The 17,012-nt window shown below is 33.2% G+C and overlaps 1 protein-coding gene across 9 annotated transcripts in view; it reads right to left on the bottom strand.

Moving 5' to 3' along the window:
* Window positions 1-17,012, bottom strand: part of LOC145292080 (cys-loop ligand-gated ion channel-like) — a 1,494,476-nt gene that overhangs the window by 1,007,915 nt on the left and 469,549 nt on the right. For 3 of the 9 annotated variants that reach the window (XM_080138140.1, XM_080138138.1, XM_080138142.1), the window contains exon 1: window positions 14,344-15,170. The exons of 3 other annotated variants lie outside the window; for them this stretch is intronic. In XM_080138140.1, coding sequence (XP_079994266.1) covers window positions 14,344-14,448 — 105 coding nt within the window. In that variant the 5' untranslated portion in view covers window positions 14,449-15,170. Of the gene's footprint in view, window positions 1-14,343; window positions 15,172-17,012 lie in introns of those variants that run through there. 3 more of the 9 variants (XM_080138139.1, XM_080138144.1, XM_080138141.1) reach the window with 3 other exon arrangements.

Genomic DNA, 17,012 nt, shown 5'->3' with positions numbered 1-17,012 from the left:
ATACGGTATTATTGAGACTAATTCTAAGACTTCATGAAATTTGATTCGAATAATATTCCAATTATGTTCTCAAAATACTTACCGAATCCATTATCAAATCTCTGTGTGTCATTTGCTTTTATCAAGTTTCTTTAGCTTGTTAACAAAAATCAATTCTCCAATGTTTCTATCAAATGCGGTTATAGTTAATAGATTGCTAATTGTGTATAGCCTTGCTTTACAGCATATTACCTCTTTTGGGTTTATTTAATTTTTAATTCGGTTATATTACACAAATATTGGAAGTTGGAAGTGTTCAGTAGACACAAATTAACGCAACAAGGTAAGGTTATCAAGCTAATGACCGATGCATATATGGCATAAAAGTAATGAATACTAAATCAATACAATGTTAATGATGACTAAATTCGATGACGTATTAAAACTGAGTATCCAATTCTTATAAGCCATAATGACAAGTGCTTGTCTTTTATACCGTTATCCCATTCCACCTCATTTTACGAAGACTGAGATCGCCTGATTATCAACGATGCAATGTTAAAATGCAATTTAAAAATTTCATCTGACGATGTTGTTCTATTGAACAACAGTGCCTAAGATCGTTACGACACGAACTGACAACCTAGTGTTTTTTTTGTTTTTGTTTCTTTGACATAGGAGTCACCACTTATCAATCCTGGAAGCCACTCGGTGATAGAGGATAATAAGTGTAGTGTGGCCACCGAATAACCAGCGTGTTAATAGTTAGTTGTGGGAATTTGGTAGAAATTCATTATTTAGGAGCGGTTCAACAAGAACTCGTTTACGTAGAACTTGAAGAAGGACGTATTGTAATCATTCAGAAAGCAGGCTAGTGAAACAGAGTTCTACAGGCGGGTAGTTCTAGGAAAAAAAAGCTTTGTTCATGGAATCCACGTTAAGGTTTTGGCAGAAATAAAGAGTTGAGGAAACTGATGATAGTTGTTGCAGTTAGACGAGTGGTTTTTGTGAAGGTTTGCGAGTATTGAAACTCAGGCGAGAACGTGCCATGAAAATAACAATAGAGTAAAGACAGCCTCGCAACGTCTTCCGTGGGAAGAAATTGCAGGGAGGAAAAACGGGTATCGTCTACTGTCGGGTTTTGCAGCCGGTTTGGAACTTTGTCAAGACAGGATAGAGTGTTTGAGTCCAGTTAGTTTCACAGAAACACTTTCATTTAGAGATGTTGGCAACCTTCATGCGTTCCCTCCCGTTTGTACCCGATGTCTTTCAAAAATACAGCCAATGAAAAATATCGATGAACCAACTTATAATAATGATCCATTCAAAATAAATGCACGAGGCTCAACAAAATAACAACAAGCCACACAAGCAATCTAGTTGTTAAAGGTTTTAGAACCGCAAATAATGCGAGGGGTATGGAAACTTGTTCAATTCCCATTCAATGAAAGCTTATCCCATACCCATACATAACCAACGAGTCATACGGAGAGTTTTAGTTGAGGGAGCAAAATAAGATCTGCTCTGAATAAACAGTCCTAATTCCGATATTATTAGCAGTAAAATTACAACACATCACGACGTTGAGAGAGATATATATCCCGAAGACGTCTCCTTTAATATTACAACGATCAAAGACTGGCAGAAGTGCATTCATCGAAAGCAATACGCCTTCAGGTCTTGAAGTAACAGCAAAACATTCTGATCGATATTAAACTTTCGAGACAGACGCCAATAAATAATTGAAATTCACTCTATAAAAGTGGCAAGCTTTAGTTGCATAGAAACCTTTAGAAGCTGTATATATACATATGTATATATATATATATATATGTGTGTGTGTATGCGTATGTGTTATGTATTTGTTTTTGCGATACGTTTTGAATGAATTCAATTATTTTTGCGAAAGCGCATTTTTACCTAAATGCGAGTAGGGAATATTTTTTTCTTTTTACCAATTATGTATTCCCAGATGGGCAGCGGCATATATATTGGGTTTAAAATATAATTATCCACTGACACGTGTTTCGTCGTCGTTCAGAGTGGCTGAATCTAGCGAGATTCGAAATCGGGACCCCATGGTAAGAAATCTAAACTCCTACGACTGGACCATCACACACGACTGTTCGGATATATCGCAATTTTCGTAATGAACAGAAAAAAACAGATAGAATAGTGAGCAAGAGACCTATAGAACACATATTAATTAGCTAATTATACAAGAATAGGTCCTGTCGTAAATCAATGTATAAGGCAACTATTTTCTCAAAAATACAGCATTAAAAGGAAATTCAAAATAATAGTATAACTTAGGTACTTGTTTCAAGCAGGGAAAGGGAGATGTGAAGCAATAACTACAAAACTATAATAAGCTGATGGGTGTCACACATTTTCACGTTAATCCAAGCAACGAAAAAAGTGATATTTTTCTAATAAGCAGAAATTTTCGTGGGGCTTTCTGCATCAATTTTTAATATTTAATGTTACTAATAATAATCATTTAAAAAATTAAAGGCTTGGATTAGTTGTTTTAGTTTATTGCATAGAAACCATTTTCTAGTTTCCCAATTGAAGTAAATTTATTTATGCTTCAAATATTTGAACCTGATGTTTGGTTTGTTTGTTTTGTAGACAGACAATTGCTTTGTTTTTGACTTTCCAGAACAATACTGAGTGTCACAAAGGGGAAAGGATAACATCAATAACATCAACGTTTGGTGCATTTTCGGTCAGGAAGCCAATATCTTCAGACAGTTTGATCTAGTATCACAAAGGCTTTATTTGTTGAAAATTGTAACATGCATGGAACAATGAAATAAGTAAAAAGTAAAAGTAATTATCGAGGAAATATTTATTTGAAAATTTAATGTTTCTTGCATTCTCGGCGATCAAGTGATCTCATCTTTTAAAAAAGTAGAGTGATTGATAACTTATGCCCGAATATGAAATTTCTTTAGCGTATTATGATATGGATGAAACGTCTATTTGTGTGTATGGTTTTGATTCAAAGGGAAGACATGCGGATAGATACGAAGGAATTGAATAGATTAAAGAAAATGGTTTTCCTACTAAGAAACGATCATAGAATTAATGGTAATATGACATGCGATCCAAGATCAAGCGGCAGAAATCATTTAATTCAATGATGGATAAATCTGTTAGAAATTATGATGCCATAGATTTGAAATGAATATATGAAGGATTAACTGTTAGGTTAAAAGTTAGGTTAAGGTGACCTGTGCACGTTATGATAAATATCCAACAGTTCACGTGCGATTGTTAAGTTTTTCTAAGTGTATTGTTGAAGATTAGCTCTTCGTAGGACGACAGACTCAATAAAAGTTAACATTATAAGAAAGCATTTGTTATTACTGATTCTTACACTTGTTTGGGAGAGAGAGAGAAAGAAGGAGAGGGAGAGAAGAGGGAAGGAGGTTCAGAGAAAAGACGTGTTACTTGGATTATTTAGACAACTTTTTTTTACATAGGCATCACCACTTATCAAAGCCAAGAGGCTACTCGAGGATAAGGGTTAACTGCTCTTATATTGTATGCTATTCTTGCAATATTTAGGCAGGTGTAACAGGGTGTCATCTTCACGTGTGCCTTATTGAACTCGGAAATTTGTACGGAATTTCGAACGGCACCAATTATTTACTCCTCAAGGGTAGCTTGCTCGTGTTTTGTCTGTCATAACCGGACAGAAGTCTTAAGTAATTCATAATTGTACTCAGAGTACTGTTAGTGTGTGTGTGAAACGGCACTAACCATATTTAGTTTTTAACGAAGGCAGTTCCATGGGAGTATGAAATTCACAAGCTGTCTTCAGTCGCATGCATGTACATCCCCGTTAGGGGAGATGACTGCATTAGGTTTTTGCAACTCTTGCAAGGAGTCCTACATACAGCGCCTGGAATTCTCAAATTGGTCACCCATTTTAGTAATGATCAGGCTCAACGTTGCTGTGATCTTCAGTGATCTGACGGGAACCGGTGTGTCGACGTGATTATGTCGTTCAAAGAATCGTTAGTACTAAGTATTGAACCTTCATCCTCTAGAAGACCGTCACTTAGAACTGATTACAACCTACCACGCATCTGTTGCTCTATGGGTCCTTGATGAGTACACGAGTTCAAAGAAAACAAATTATCAATCTTCACCGAAGAGATTTAAAAAATAAACACTAATTAACTGGCAAATTTTTATTAAAGTGGGATCTGACTCAATTTAAAAGAAGACTCTCATCACAACATAGACATGAAGCTAAATCTATATATATTAATAATGTTATCTATCCAGGTTGGCGGGAATCGAGGAAAAATCTATGGTGCTTTTTACAAGACTTTCTGATTACGCACTTGATAAATATCCGACTTATCACGTGATATCGGTAGATAGTACATATGAATGTCTTGATAGTTTCACACTTACTGTTGTACAGTAGACGTGTGTAGAGTGAAATAAGCACTAGTATTCAGCTGTTATGAAAATAAACTGATTCTTTTATTTATTGGCTTACAGATTGTACTATAATACAGATAGAGAAGAGAGGCGTAAAGGGAAAAAGTGTATGTGTGTTTGAGAGAGAGAGAGAGAGAAAAGAAAGAGAGAGCGAGCGGCGCTTTTGCTATAAGTATACTTTCTCGTGTCGTTACTCCAGCTTTATTTTCATCGTTTTAGTCGTGCACCTGTCTCAAAGTCAATCCAGTATTATTAGTGTAAGTTGTACTCAATGCTTCTACTTTTCTTCTAATTCTCAGTACATTATAATTTACAATACAACAAAACATTATATATAATATATATATATATATATATATATAATATATAATTTAAAGGAGATTAGAACAATAGTCTAAAGAGCTGAGTGTATTTTAATGTAACAGTGAAATTACTAGTTTAATTAAAATACAGGAAATAGAAAGTGCTCGTTGTAATTTAGATATATAATAAGCTCGATAGTTAAATTCCTAGAGCTAATTCAATATTAAGTAATGTGATTGATAATTTAAAATTTAAAAATCAAATTATAATTAAATTAAAAATCCGTTTCATAAGAAGGAACAATAACAAAATCAATTATCTGATTTTGTTATTGTTCCTTCTTATGAAACGGATTTTTAATTTAATTATAATTAGATTTTTAAATTTTAAATTATCAATCACATTACTCAATATATATATATATATATATATATATATATATATATATATACACACGTCTGTGTGTGCACGAACATTATTTGGCTACACATTTGAAAACATATTTCGGTCAAAGCTAAAAATATATAGACACTTCGGGCTAAGAAACATTCATCACGACTGCTAGAATCAGAACAAGAGGCTTAACAATTTTCAGATTTTGCTGAAATATGTCTCCAAATTTGTAACGAAAAATTTTTTTGTAAATAAACATTTATACTAAATGAACAACTATTATCGAACACTTTCTTTGAAAACAGCATGGATTTACTACATTTTACTATGTGGACAAAACTAACCCGTATTATTATATAAATGCCGTTTTAATATATAAACAACCACAGTTTAGGCAATTCAAATCAATTATAATGTACATCAATTTGCAAGTGCAAAAAAGTTAATATCTAGAATATTTAATAGAGCTTACAATTAAAAAGAAAAAAAAACGTCATAAAATTCAAAATTATATTTCATAAATAATTTCCGGGACATTTTTTTCGCAGTTTTCCTGAATAGCTGAAGGCAATGCCGATAATTTGCTTCTCTGTTATCAAGAAAAGTCGAAGAAAGGACACACCCGGAGGTAATCCAGGAAAAGCAACATGGAGAGATTAAGCTCAAGGAAGTGTAAGAGTTAAAGGCGTTGAACATAACGTTTTAAACAGAGCATTTTTCTTAGTAATAAGCAGTCAGAAATAAATCGGGAGATCAAGCAGTCAGAAACAAATCAATACTATAGAATGTTTCAAAGGTGGTGGTGGTGGAGGTAATAATAATAATAATAATAATAATAATAATCTATATATATATTAATACTGTAGTACCGTTAATGTATGAAAGTACGTGGGTCATGGTTTCCATATTATAAATTTTTCGAACAGGAGATACTATTTATTAAAAAGGAGTATAGAATGTGATAACATACTATAACATTAAATTAGCATATAGATACGCTAATGTAATGTTTGTATTTTATTAAGAAAACCTTCTATCCTCCTTTTTTAATAAATGTGATCTCCTAATCACCGAAGATGCAATATAAAAAAAAAAAAACTAAAAATGATGTCGTTTTTATGCAGTACGTGAAACTAAAATATATCTTTTTGGTCTTCTGGCTAGGATCTAAGAGCGGTGTCTGTTTTTTCTAAGGCTATTATGATATTGTGGGCTTTCCGTTCGCGCTGAACCTTCATACAGTAAAAATATACCACAGACTCCAATATGGATATAAGAGATAGACCATAATAGTCATATTACCGAGATTACCGAGATAAATACTTTTACAGTTTGAACAAAATCTTTACGATAATATCTAAGGGTCTCAATTCACGCTAAATGTCATTAAAATGTCCAGCAAGAATTCATTACATATGAAAGACGCCGTTGTGGAATTTCCATTGGTCCCACTAATAATAATAATAATAATAATAATAATAATAATAATAATAATAATAATAATAATAAAAATAAAAACATTTGTGAAAAGTTACAGCTTCTGTTCCGAATCCAAACATAAAAATCACTAATCCAGGAATTGGTTTGTTAACGTTGTTATGGTGTATATAATTAAACATGCCTATCAGTAAATCGCTCTATTAAATAGCCAATGAACAGATTAAACTTCCCTTATTTCAATAAAAAGAAGTTGAAAGAAGAAATGTTCGTTAAGCACAGTACTAGCAACGTTGTCGGAGTTTATGCAAATTGCTGAAATGAATAGAACATTTATTTTATTACTAGAAAATGACAGGAAAATAAATAAAATATGTAAAGAAGCAACAAACTAATTAAACTAAGGATAAAAATGAGAAATACGTAAAGTAAAAAAAAAAAAGGAAAAAATAAATAAAACAAGAAAAACGAGAAATAAAGACACGGAGTATCGTTGGAGGATAAGAATGATATAACGATGTAAAGAGAACAAACAAAAAAGAAAGAAAAAGACAAATAAAATAAAACGAGAACAACGCGTGCCGTCGTGTAGCCTGTGGCAACGTCAGAGACTTTTAAGCACGTGTTGACACAGCGGAGTTTTGTGAACTACATGGCAGAGTTGTAAAACTAAATGCACTTCATTATTTTATAAAGTACCATAAGTAAATGCATTTTATTTCACCTTGAAAAGCTAAGTCCAATTTATTTTCTTTTTGTGTTCTTTGCGACTGTCTCCGCATGCATGTTCGTGTGAACATTTAAAGACAACGTTACAGAAAGAAAAAAACAAAACAAAAAAAAACAAAAGACAGCATGGAACATAAAGAAGAAACAAACGATAGCATAAGTATATTGAGAAAAAGAAAAAAAGAGAGAAAATCTAATGATCTGATAGCATAGAAAAGTAAAGAAAAAAGATACTAATGTACCATAACAAGTAAAAAAAAGTAAAATGGAAAAATGCAACAAAGGAAAGCATGAAAATAAAAAAAAAACTTACATAAAAAAAGAAAGGATAACGAGATGAAAAGTAAACTAAAAGGTAAGATAGAAAGAAAATATCCGTATTATTTGCATTATCCGGACACATGTGGCGCAGTGGGCAGAATACTTAGAAAACTAAATTGTGCAAGTGATATTCTCCTGAAGGATGAAGGTTCACTCTTCAGTGTGGGCGACCAAAAAATACAATTGCGAATTACTTGGTACTTCTATCCAGTCATCGCTAACGGAACAAGAGTATGCTGCCCTCGTGAATGGAGGGTTCCGTTCGAAAGTCCGTCCAAATTCCTGAGTTCGAGAGAAACATTCCTAAGTTCGACAAGATACGTCTGAGAAAGGTCAGAGGTCACATCGACTGAAAAGTTGTGATAAGGACACACAAGATAAGAATGATAGTCCGACGTATCCAAATAATACCAATAACTAATCCTCATCTTAAAATTCAGAGACGTAACCGTTCTCATCTGGAGTTTTATTCGCACAACGTTTCGACCGATGTTACCTTCATTTTTCTACAAGTGTATCCTGTCGAATCTTTTTTTTCAAACGAAACCTTTATTTAATCAATGCCCTCGTTTCCTGAACAAGCACACGTTAGAAGTTTGAAGGAATTCGAAATTGTATTCATCATATCGCTCGTACTAAGATTTGAGCCTTCATCCTACAGATCGGAATCACTTACAAGTAAACTTAACCTATAACTGTATCCGTTACGTCACGGAAACTTGCTGAAAAATATCGCACGTTACTTCAGTGAAACGCTGTGTGAACAATATTTAAGATAAGAACATCTTCACCTCAAAAACTCAGAAACAAAGAGAAAGGCTACCATAAAAATGAGACAAATAATAAAACAAGGCAAGAACAAGAAAAAGCACCAGAGAGAAAGAGAAAGAAAATAGCAAAAATAAATAGAAAATAATAAATAAAAAAAACAATAGCAGAAAAACAAAAATACAGAATGGAATTCTCTTTAGCTGAAACTGAACATAAAAGCGGCATGACACAAAGGGAGTCTTCTTTTCTAGTGTTGGGAGAGTCTAGTTAATGCGCACATGTTCTTTAGAAGACGGACGCACAGTCATTAAGTATGAGAGACCCTCATCATCGACAATTTATTATTATTTTCATAGACTCACTCTTGATAAGACATATGGTTGCAGGATAGTTCCGCCAACACACGCCTCACACCCATTCTTTAATTCATTCACAAAATACGAACGGATATTATTAAGATGTTCCCCTATTTAATCTGCGCGTTTATCGATGATCCGTCGGACTTCAACGCGACATAGAATTTACCTTGGAATGACCGACTTTATCGATCTAAATATTATTTAAAAATTTAAGTTGGGTTGACCGACATTACCGAGTAAATTGCTATTCCAAATTTAAGTCGAAATGACCGACATGGTTGACTTTAATGCTACTGTACAGTTAAGCTGAGCTAACAGACCTGACCGTGCAAAACGCTAATCCAAATTTAAGCTGGAATGACCTACCAAAATTCCCATTCAAACTTCAGCCTGTTTGACTGACACAAAATGCTATTCCAAAGCTCAGTTGTTTTCACCGAACAAAATGCTATTTCAAATTTAAGTTGGTCTGATCAAAGAAAATGTCATCTCGAATCTATGCTCGGCCTTTATAAAAAAAAAGAACATGTTATTTAAAACTTAAGCATAACTGACCAACATAACTGTCATTTCAAACAAGTATTTCCGACCGACTAATCAACGGGGCCTTTTATAGATATTCTTGTCCACGTCTACTATGAGAATATAAATACAAAGTTAATGGCAGTAACGAATATTTTGTCGAGAAAGGACATTATTATTAATAAGTGTGATTCAAAACGTTTCCATAATGAATCAGTACCAAATATATATACGAATAACCTGAAAAAAACACACACACTGAAGTATTACATCTTCCAGGAATCTATTTTATTTAAATTATTGATATGAATGAGGCATTTAATACTCCAAATAAAGCATGGGTTGATTTATTTAACTTTTCGACGTACACAAGTCATACTCATGCTATGAAAGGTATATTGCGGACTGACGGGTAACTTTATTATCCTCTTCCTTCTCCCTCTCTAACATTTTGATTATTCAAAATTATAACAAATGTCGCGGCATTAGCCAATGAAAACACGCGTCAGAATGATCAAAGCGAGAACATGCGCAAGCATTACAACATACTTACGATTGCAAAACCCTTCTACTGTTCTAGATGTATTACTAAGTAGAATAACATTATTAACCTAGATACCATATGTAATCGTTAACAAGGATTCGAAATACAATTCCTTTTTTTTTTTAAGAACACAGGCGAATATTTTTCATAATTGGATCTCAAAATAAATTTATATATGTAACAGGTATTTAAAACATAATTAAAATAAATAGAGAATATGTTGTGTGTGTGTATGTGTGTGATTGTTGATTATGTTATGTAGATAAAACTCCAATAAATTTTAAACTATTTCACAAGATTGTAATATTTATTCATGAATTTTACCGAAATTTACATTTAATTGTACCAATGGTTTCATGAATAGTTTTAAGCCCGGTGAAATTCTGTGTTTAAATAAGTAACTTCACCTGTCAGCCATTTTAATAAACAGATAACTGAACGCTATGTAATAGATTTAAACCTAAGTTGTCGTTTTTTTTTATTAGTTAGACACTTCTTTATTTACGAAACAATCTGTACCATTGATATATATATATATATATATATATATATATATATATATATATATATATATATATACAGCCTGGTTAGTATCAGATGGATGACCATTTAGGAATTTTAGGCGCTGCATGTGCTCTCCGCTTATCTCGGCATTTGTTTCAAGTCGGCCTGTACTTCACTTACCACTAGTATTTAACACTGTCGTCGAAGGCGATGTGTGGTTTGTGATTGCGCACCTCCTGCCACAGATATTCCACGCGCAAGCAATCATTCGTGGGTATTCATAGTCTGTCCGAGACTGAAAGAGCCTGCATTATATATATAATATCAATCGATAGATAGATGTATCAATTGATGGATAGATGTACCTAAATAATATTAGTCTTCGTGCGTATTTAAAGAAGGAATGTAAACATTTATGATTGTACAAGATGGTCAGCATTGTTATTACTAAAATAAGTGACATTTGGGAATTTCATTTGCTCTATGCGGAAACACTCCCTACTTATATTAGCATTACCCGCAGTTTCCTTGCCACTGGAAGCAAGCAGTGTCCATTTAAGAGAGGTGTGGTTGCAGATTGCACAACCCCTGCTACATAATTGAATTCTCGGACAAGTGCCCTCACAGAGATTACCAATTGTCTCTCTGGAGTGAATGGAGGCTTTTTCAAGCTGAAACATGTCTCATTCAACAATCATAATCGTTAAGTAATATATTTAGATTATTTAACGTTAATTTTGTCGTCACAATTTACAACGCTTTTTCTTCGCGTTATTTGTTTTAAATTATAGTTGTTTTGTATTGTGGTTAGACGTTACGATTATATGATAAAGCACGCGTGGTGTTATGTAAGCAACTGTTCTGTTGCCAAATGTTTCTTTATTCTTCGCGATAATTAGAACACATTAATTTTTTTCTCGTTTATGGAAGGCGACCTTATTTTCTGTCAGATAATTTTACTTTATCAGACTATATCAATTTCATCCAAGTTTTTTTTTTATTGAACTATTTTCTTTTTCAACGTATTTTTTTTTTTCATTTTAATAAGACAATTTTTTTTCTTTTACTATTTTTTTTTCATTTTAATAAGACACTTGCATTTCATTTTCACAAGACTTATATTTTTCAGTATTTTATTTCATTTTCTTATTTTATTTCAATGTTTTGGACAATTTTAATCAGACAGTTGTATTTCATGTTCAACAGACTCTTCTAGTTCTCAGTATTTTATTTAATTTTCTCAGTATTGTATTTCCATTTTTTGAAAATTTATGTTTTCATTTTTCGGTGGGTTGGTTGTTTTTGTTTTACGGAATATCAACCCGTTTCAGGTTATTTAATGCCGAATCCAAAGAATATATTTGTTGTTTTCAAGTCGGTTTCTATTTAACCAATAGTTGGAACCCTAACAGGCACTACCACTCCGGGTAAGAGTGGACCTGGGAGCAATGGTAATTAAAGGGTGGCTCCACACTCCCCAAAGCCCGCAAGCTGGGGCCTCACCACTGGATATAGTTTATGGTCACATCCAGGACCCCCATTGAGGGACTTTTACCTTCTACCGGGGGGGGGCAGTCGATGTATTCTAATGCCCCACCGACAGGGCCTCATTTTTCAGACGTTTCTATTTCTTTTATCGAACTATTATATTTCATTTTTGGACTATTTTATTTCGTCTTTTTTTTTTTTTTTTTTTTTACTATTTTTAATTAATTTTCCATTGTCTTATTACTATTCATAGGATTATTTTATTTCATTTTGAAGATTGTTCTATTCTATTTTTCGGAATATTTATATCACTTTGTAGATTATTTTATTTGATATTTATCGCACTATTTTATCTAATTTTTTAACAAATTTATTTCATTTTCGGACTGTTTTATTTTATTCATCGGACTATTTTATTTCATTTATTTTACGATAGTTTTTTCATTTTTCGGACTATTTTATTTCATTTTCGGTCTATTTTATTTCGTTTTTCGGGACTATTTTATTTAATTTTATTTGGACTATTTATTTCATTTTTTTTATTGTTTTATTATATATCTATCGGACTATTTTATTTCATTTTTCGGATTATCTTATTTCATATTTATAGAATTATTTCGTATCATTTTCAATATTATTTACTTTTTTAACTGTTTTCTTTCGTTTTTCGGATTGTTTTTCGTTGCTTTTTTGTTTAATTTTTTTTAACCTTTTCATTTTTTGGACTATTTTAATTCAATTATTACTGGTTTAATGCATATTCATCGGACTATTATGTTCCAGTTTTACAAAATGTGTATTTCTTTTTATGACTATTATATTTCCTTTTTATCGAACTATTTAGTTTTTTATCCAAATACTTTGAATAATTTCTACATTTTTAGATTTGAGTTTTGATTATTACTTTGGTAAAATTTTGATTGTACGATTGTTAATCCACTCTCACATACATATAGACTACGTATTGATAATCGTGATGTTCGTTTATGTACGTTGACTTTGTTATTTGTTGTTCCGAATTGTAATGAGATGTATGTTGATTATGGGTGAACGTTTGTTTCTAACGTGTTTAAATCCGATAAAAAAAAACTCACGATTAGTTCAACTCATTTAAGCACGTCCGAAACAACATCGAGATATACAATTTATAAGGTTACAAAATATATCAACATATACCAAATAAAGGCAACATCATCGTATATAAGCCAGGCATCAGCCTCAGGAAGTCCGGTGCGCATATCAGCCGAATATCGTAGAAACATAATAAATTGTTTACATTCAAACTATTGTTTACATTATATGTGGTATTTATATGCATAGTTTCGGTCGATGTATGCTTTATAGTTCATCTTAATATTACGAGGTTACCCAATTTAAAACTGGCGAAGGCTGATGAATTTCGCCTGTTTGGCTTGCTTATAGAATTACATTGGATTAAAATATAAACGGTAAAATCATTAGTTTATCGGACTTCAGCATCTCAGAATCATTCAGGCACACGAACAATCCATTGAAAAACAAATAAAAAAAACCTAATAGTCCTGAAAAAAGTTGGAAAGCACATCGCTCGAAACTTGGTATAAATATAAATATCGACGCTGGTGTGGACGATCGTCCGAAAAAGAAAAGGAATAACAATAACCAAAAGAATGACAATTTTAAAAAGAGAACGTTTAATTAGATAAACAGACGATGGCGAAAAGTACCTGAGTAATTAACAACTTCATTCACATCTTAGTGCAAACTATATATTCTTTTGCGAAGCAAAATAATCAATATCATAGTGCTCAGAGAAATAGGTTCCCATCTTTAATATAATAAATGGAACTCTCTCTCTCCCCCTCTCTCTCTATATATATATGGTATGCTAACGTATCAACGTACGACCCATTAAATATATCAATCTATATATTATATTTAATTAGACTTAATTAGTCAGATAAATGTTGAGTTTATAAATATCAAGATGATTTTCGTAAGCACGTAAAATAAAGATTAACGCATTATATATATATATGTATATATATATATATATATATATATATATATATATATATATATATAATCACAACAACGTAATATGTGGAATACTTACTAAAATGCATTCGTTCCCCCAACAATATATTATTTTCGATCAATTTCTGATGATAAAATGGATAAATATCGATAAATATACGCATTTTTTCTCGACGTTAATATATGTATATATATATATATGTGTGTGTGTGCGTGTATTATTTGTAATATGTACATTAATATTCGCTTTTATATTCATGCATATCATTTTGCGATATATAAGTAAATACTATGGTATGTATTCGATCCGGTAATACAAGTTAGTAATATACTTATTAGTAGAGGTTGTATATTGATGATATGCTTGGCTTATTTATAGCCTCATCATAGCCAATTTCCTTCTAAAAAATGACAAATAAGTACATAACTTTGCAAACATGCGTTTTTTGTAAGTAGTGAAAGTAAATGACGCAATAAAGAGCCTGTGTTTGTTTTCTATTTCGAAGAGGTACTTACGCTAGGTCGTCGTTTTACTAAAGTATGTCCCGGTTCTTTCCGTCGCCGTCTAATAATCTTTTTAAGTCCATCCGATGTTGTGATAGCTGGCTGGACGTTTTCCATCCGTACACACGAGGTGCACCTCGTCGCGGCGTCGGTCGCACGGCTGACCACCCCCTTCTCCTCCGTAACGGACGGATGCCGCTCACCATCGTTTGATCGCTTCGTGCGGTAGACGCCGGTACTGTACGGTGGCAGTACGGCGATCGGACCCGAGGCACCGGCAGCGAGGGCGGCGGCGGCGGCGTTGGTTGTGAGGGTGGCGGCGGCTACGGTGCTGGTGGCGGCGCGGCGCGGTATTCCGCAACCCGGCGCACCACGGTAGTCCAAATTCGTTCCACTCAATTCGCCAATGCTTGTCTTCGGCCCTATCCTTTCTGTAAGAAGAACTCCACCAAAAAGCCTGCCACTGTTAGAACATAACCAACTAACTACTACTATTATTATTCACAATCAGTTATGAGGAGCAGTGCCGTTATTTTTACTCCAAGCATCTTCGTTGGTTCTGCTCAGACTGTTACACATCGTCCCCCCACCGCAACCACCACCACGCACCCCGAAAGTACCTCATTACCTCCCACACCCCGCAGCCTTCAACAAAATTTAGCGCTATTCACACGCACCTCCGTCAGGCAAAGAAGAAGCATCTACCCATTCTATCTGGATGTGAAGAAAAAAAAAAGAAAAAGAAATAGAAAAGGGAAAAGAATCCGCGCTCTTTTTATAACCATTTCCGGCTGGCTTTCATTCAGCATCTTAACTTTGTGAATTACTTGCTTATTAATTTACGCTTTATCCGTTTCTCTGTAGAATCCTTAAACCCCTTTTTATATATTTTGCTAAAGCGCACAGGAAGTGTATATATATATATATATATATATATATATATATATATATATATATATATATATATGTGTGTGTGTGTGTGTGTGTGTTTTAAATGATTTAAATAAAATTTACGGAAATTTCTCGAGAGCTCTTTTGGCTTTCATCTCATCAGGAGAAATCGATAGCATACAAAACAAAACAATATTACTGGCGAAATTAAACAGCACTACGGGGTAATTTGGATGTGCCAGAAATTAAAAAAAAAAACAATTAAAAGACAGATTTAATCTGAAATTATTGCGTTTAAAAGCGACTAAAACTAAAGCTTGGCACAACGAGGGGGGAAAAACGGTGGAAAAACGGTCAAAGTTCCCCAAAGAGAAATAACGTTTTCGTTGTCTCCTTTTGCCGGCATGAAGCAAGTTTTCGAACCGCAATAGAGACAGACTCCAAAATCTTTAAATGGTTTTGGAGTCTGCGCTTTGTAACACCTCGAACCACTATTTTTATATTTATTAGCACAGCATGGATTGTCAACCAAATGCTGGCCAACGGCAGAGTCCAAGGCTACGGAAGGAGGAAAACTACCAAATCATCCCCTCTCCTATATATATATATATATATATATATATATACTAGCATGGGTACCCAGCGTTGCCTGGGTAGACATGAAGTTCTGTTTGAAACACACCGGTATACTAATTATTTTCATCATGGGCAACGTGGATACCCCCACAACAAAAATAAAAGAACGGATGAAAACATGTAAATGTACTCGCCCCCAAAAAGAAGCATGTGATACCCTCTCCACCAGATATTTCGAGAAAAGGGCTACAAAGAGAAGAAACTATTCTCCGATTATTGAGCACTGGAAATACCCCCCCCTCAAAGAAAAGATAATTAAAAAATAAATCAATACAAAAAAAAATATCTAGCAAAATTTAATTCGAAAAACATTTTATATTTCTCAGGTAATCATCCCCTCCTTCCCGTCAAAAAATTGAATTTGTCCTATTTTGGGGTTCGTTCTGTTTATAAAATTCTTAGGTGAAAGTACATAATGGTTTCATAAAAATTAATTAAATTTATCGTTATTTTATGTTTCAAATGTAATTCCCCACGTCATAAAAAACTAAACATTTTTGCATTTGTCATGTTTTACCCCCTCCTCCCGCCCTCGATCAACAAACTTGAAAAAATGCTAGAGATGATATGTCTGGTTGAACGCTTTGTGGCCAAAAAGTGGGTTCTCATTTTACGTTAAATTTATATAGAAAATTATTCCCCACGCTAAAATGTTATTTTTTTTCAAAATTTCTTCTTCCATATATGTATAAAGACTGCTTCAACGTATTAGGGCACAAAAAAACTAGGTCTTAATTTTTTTGGTCAATATCAAGTTTTATTCCAACTCGTCCCAAAACTTTAAAATGACGACTTTTAATGGTTTTCAGTGGTGCTGAAAACGAATAGTACGTTTAAATTTGGGACAGCTAAGTAGTTTTCATGATATGAAGGAATTACTTTTTCAGAAAGTGGGGGATCACTTTCCTATATAAATTTAACGTAAAATGAGCACCCACTTTCTTGTCACCCAGTAATTTCTTCATATCATAAAACAAATTTAACTGTGATATTCGTTTTCAGCACCCCCGAAAATCGGCGCTGTTTTCTTTTTACTAAGAGATGCGTTCATTTTTTCATCTCCTAATTTAGGACGCTAATTATGCTGTAAGTTTACAAAAGCATACTTTTGTTTTTCGTTCTTTTTTCATTATACAACTCGTATAGTTGTGAAC

Source organism: Euprymna scolopes, chromosome 13 (assembly GCF_053919585.1).
Source record: "Euprymna scolopes isolate OS-2025 chromosome 13, ASM5391958v1, whole genome shotgun sequence".
NCBI classification, from domain to species: domain Eukaryota; kingdom Metazoa; phylum Mollusca; class Cephalopoda; order Sepiida; family Sepiolidae; genus Euprymna; species Euprymna scolopes.
Note: the sequence above shows the minus strand (reverse complement) of the source record. Positions and strands in the feature narration are given on the sequence as shown.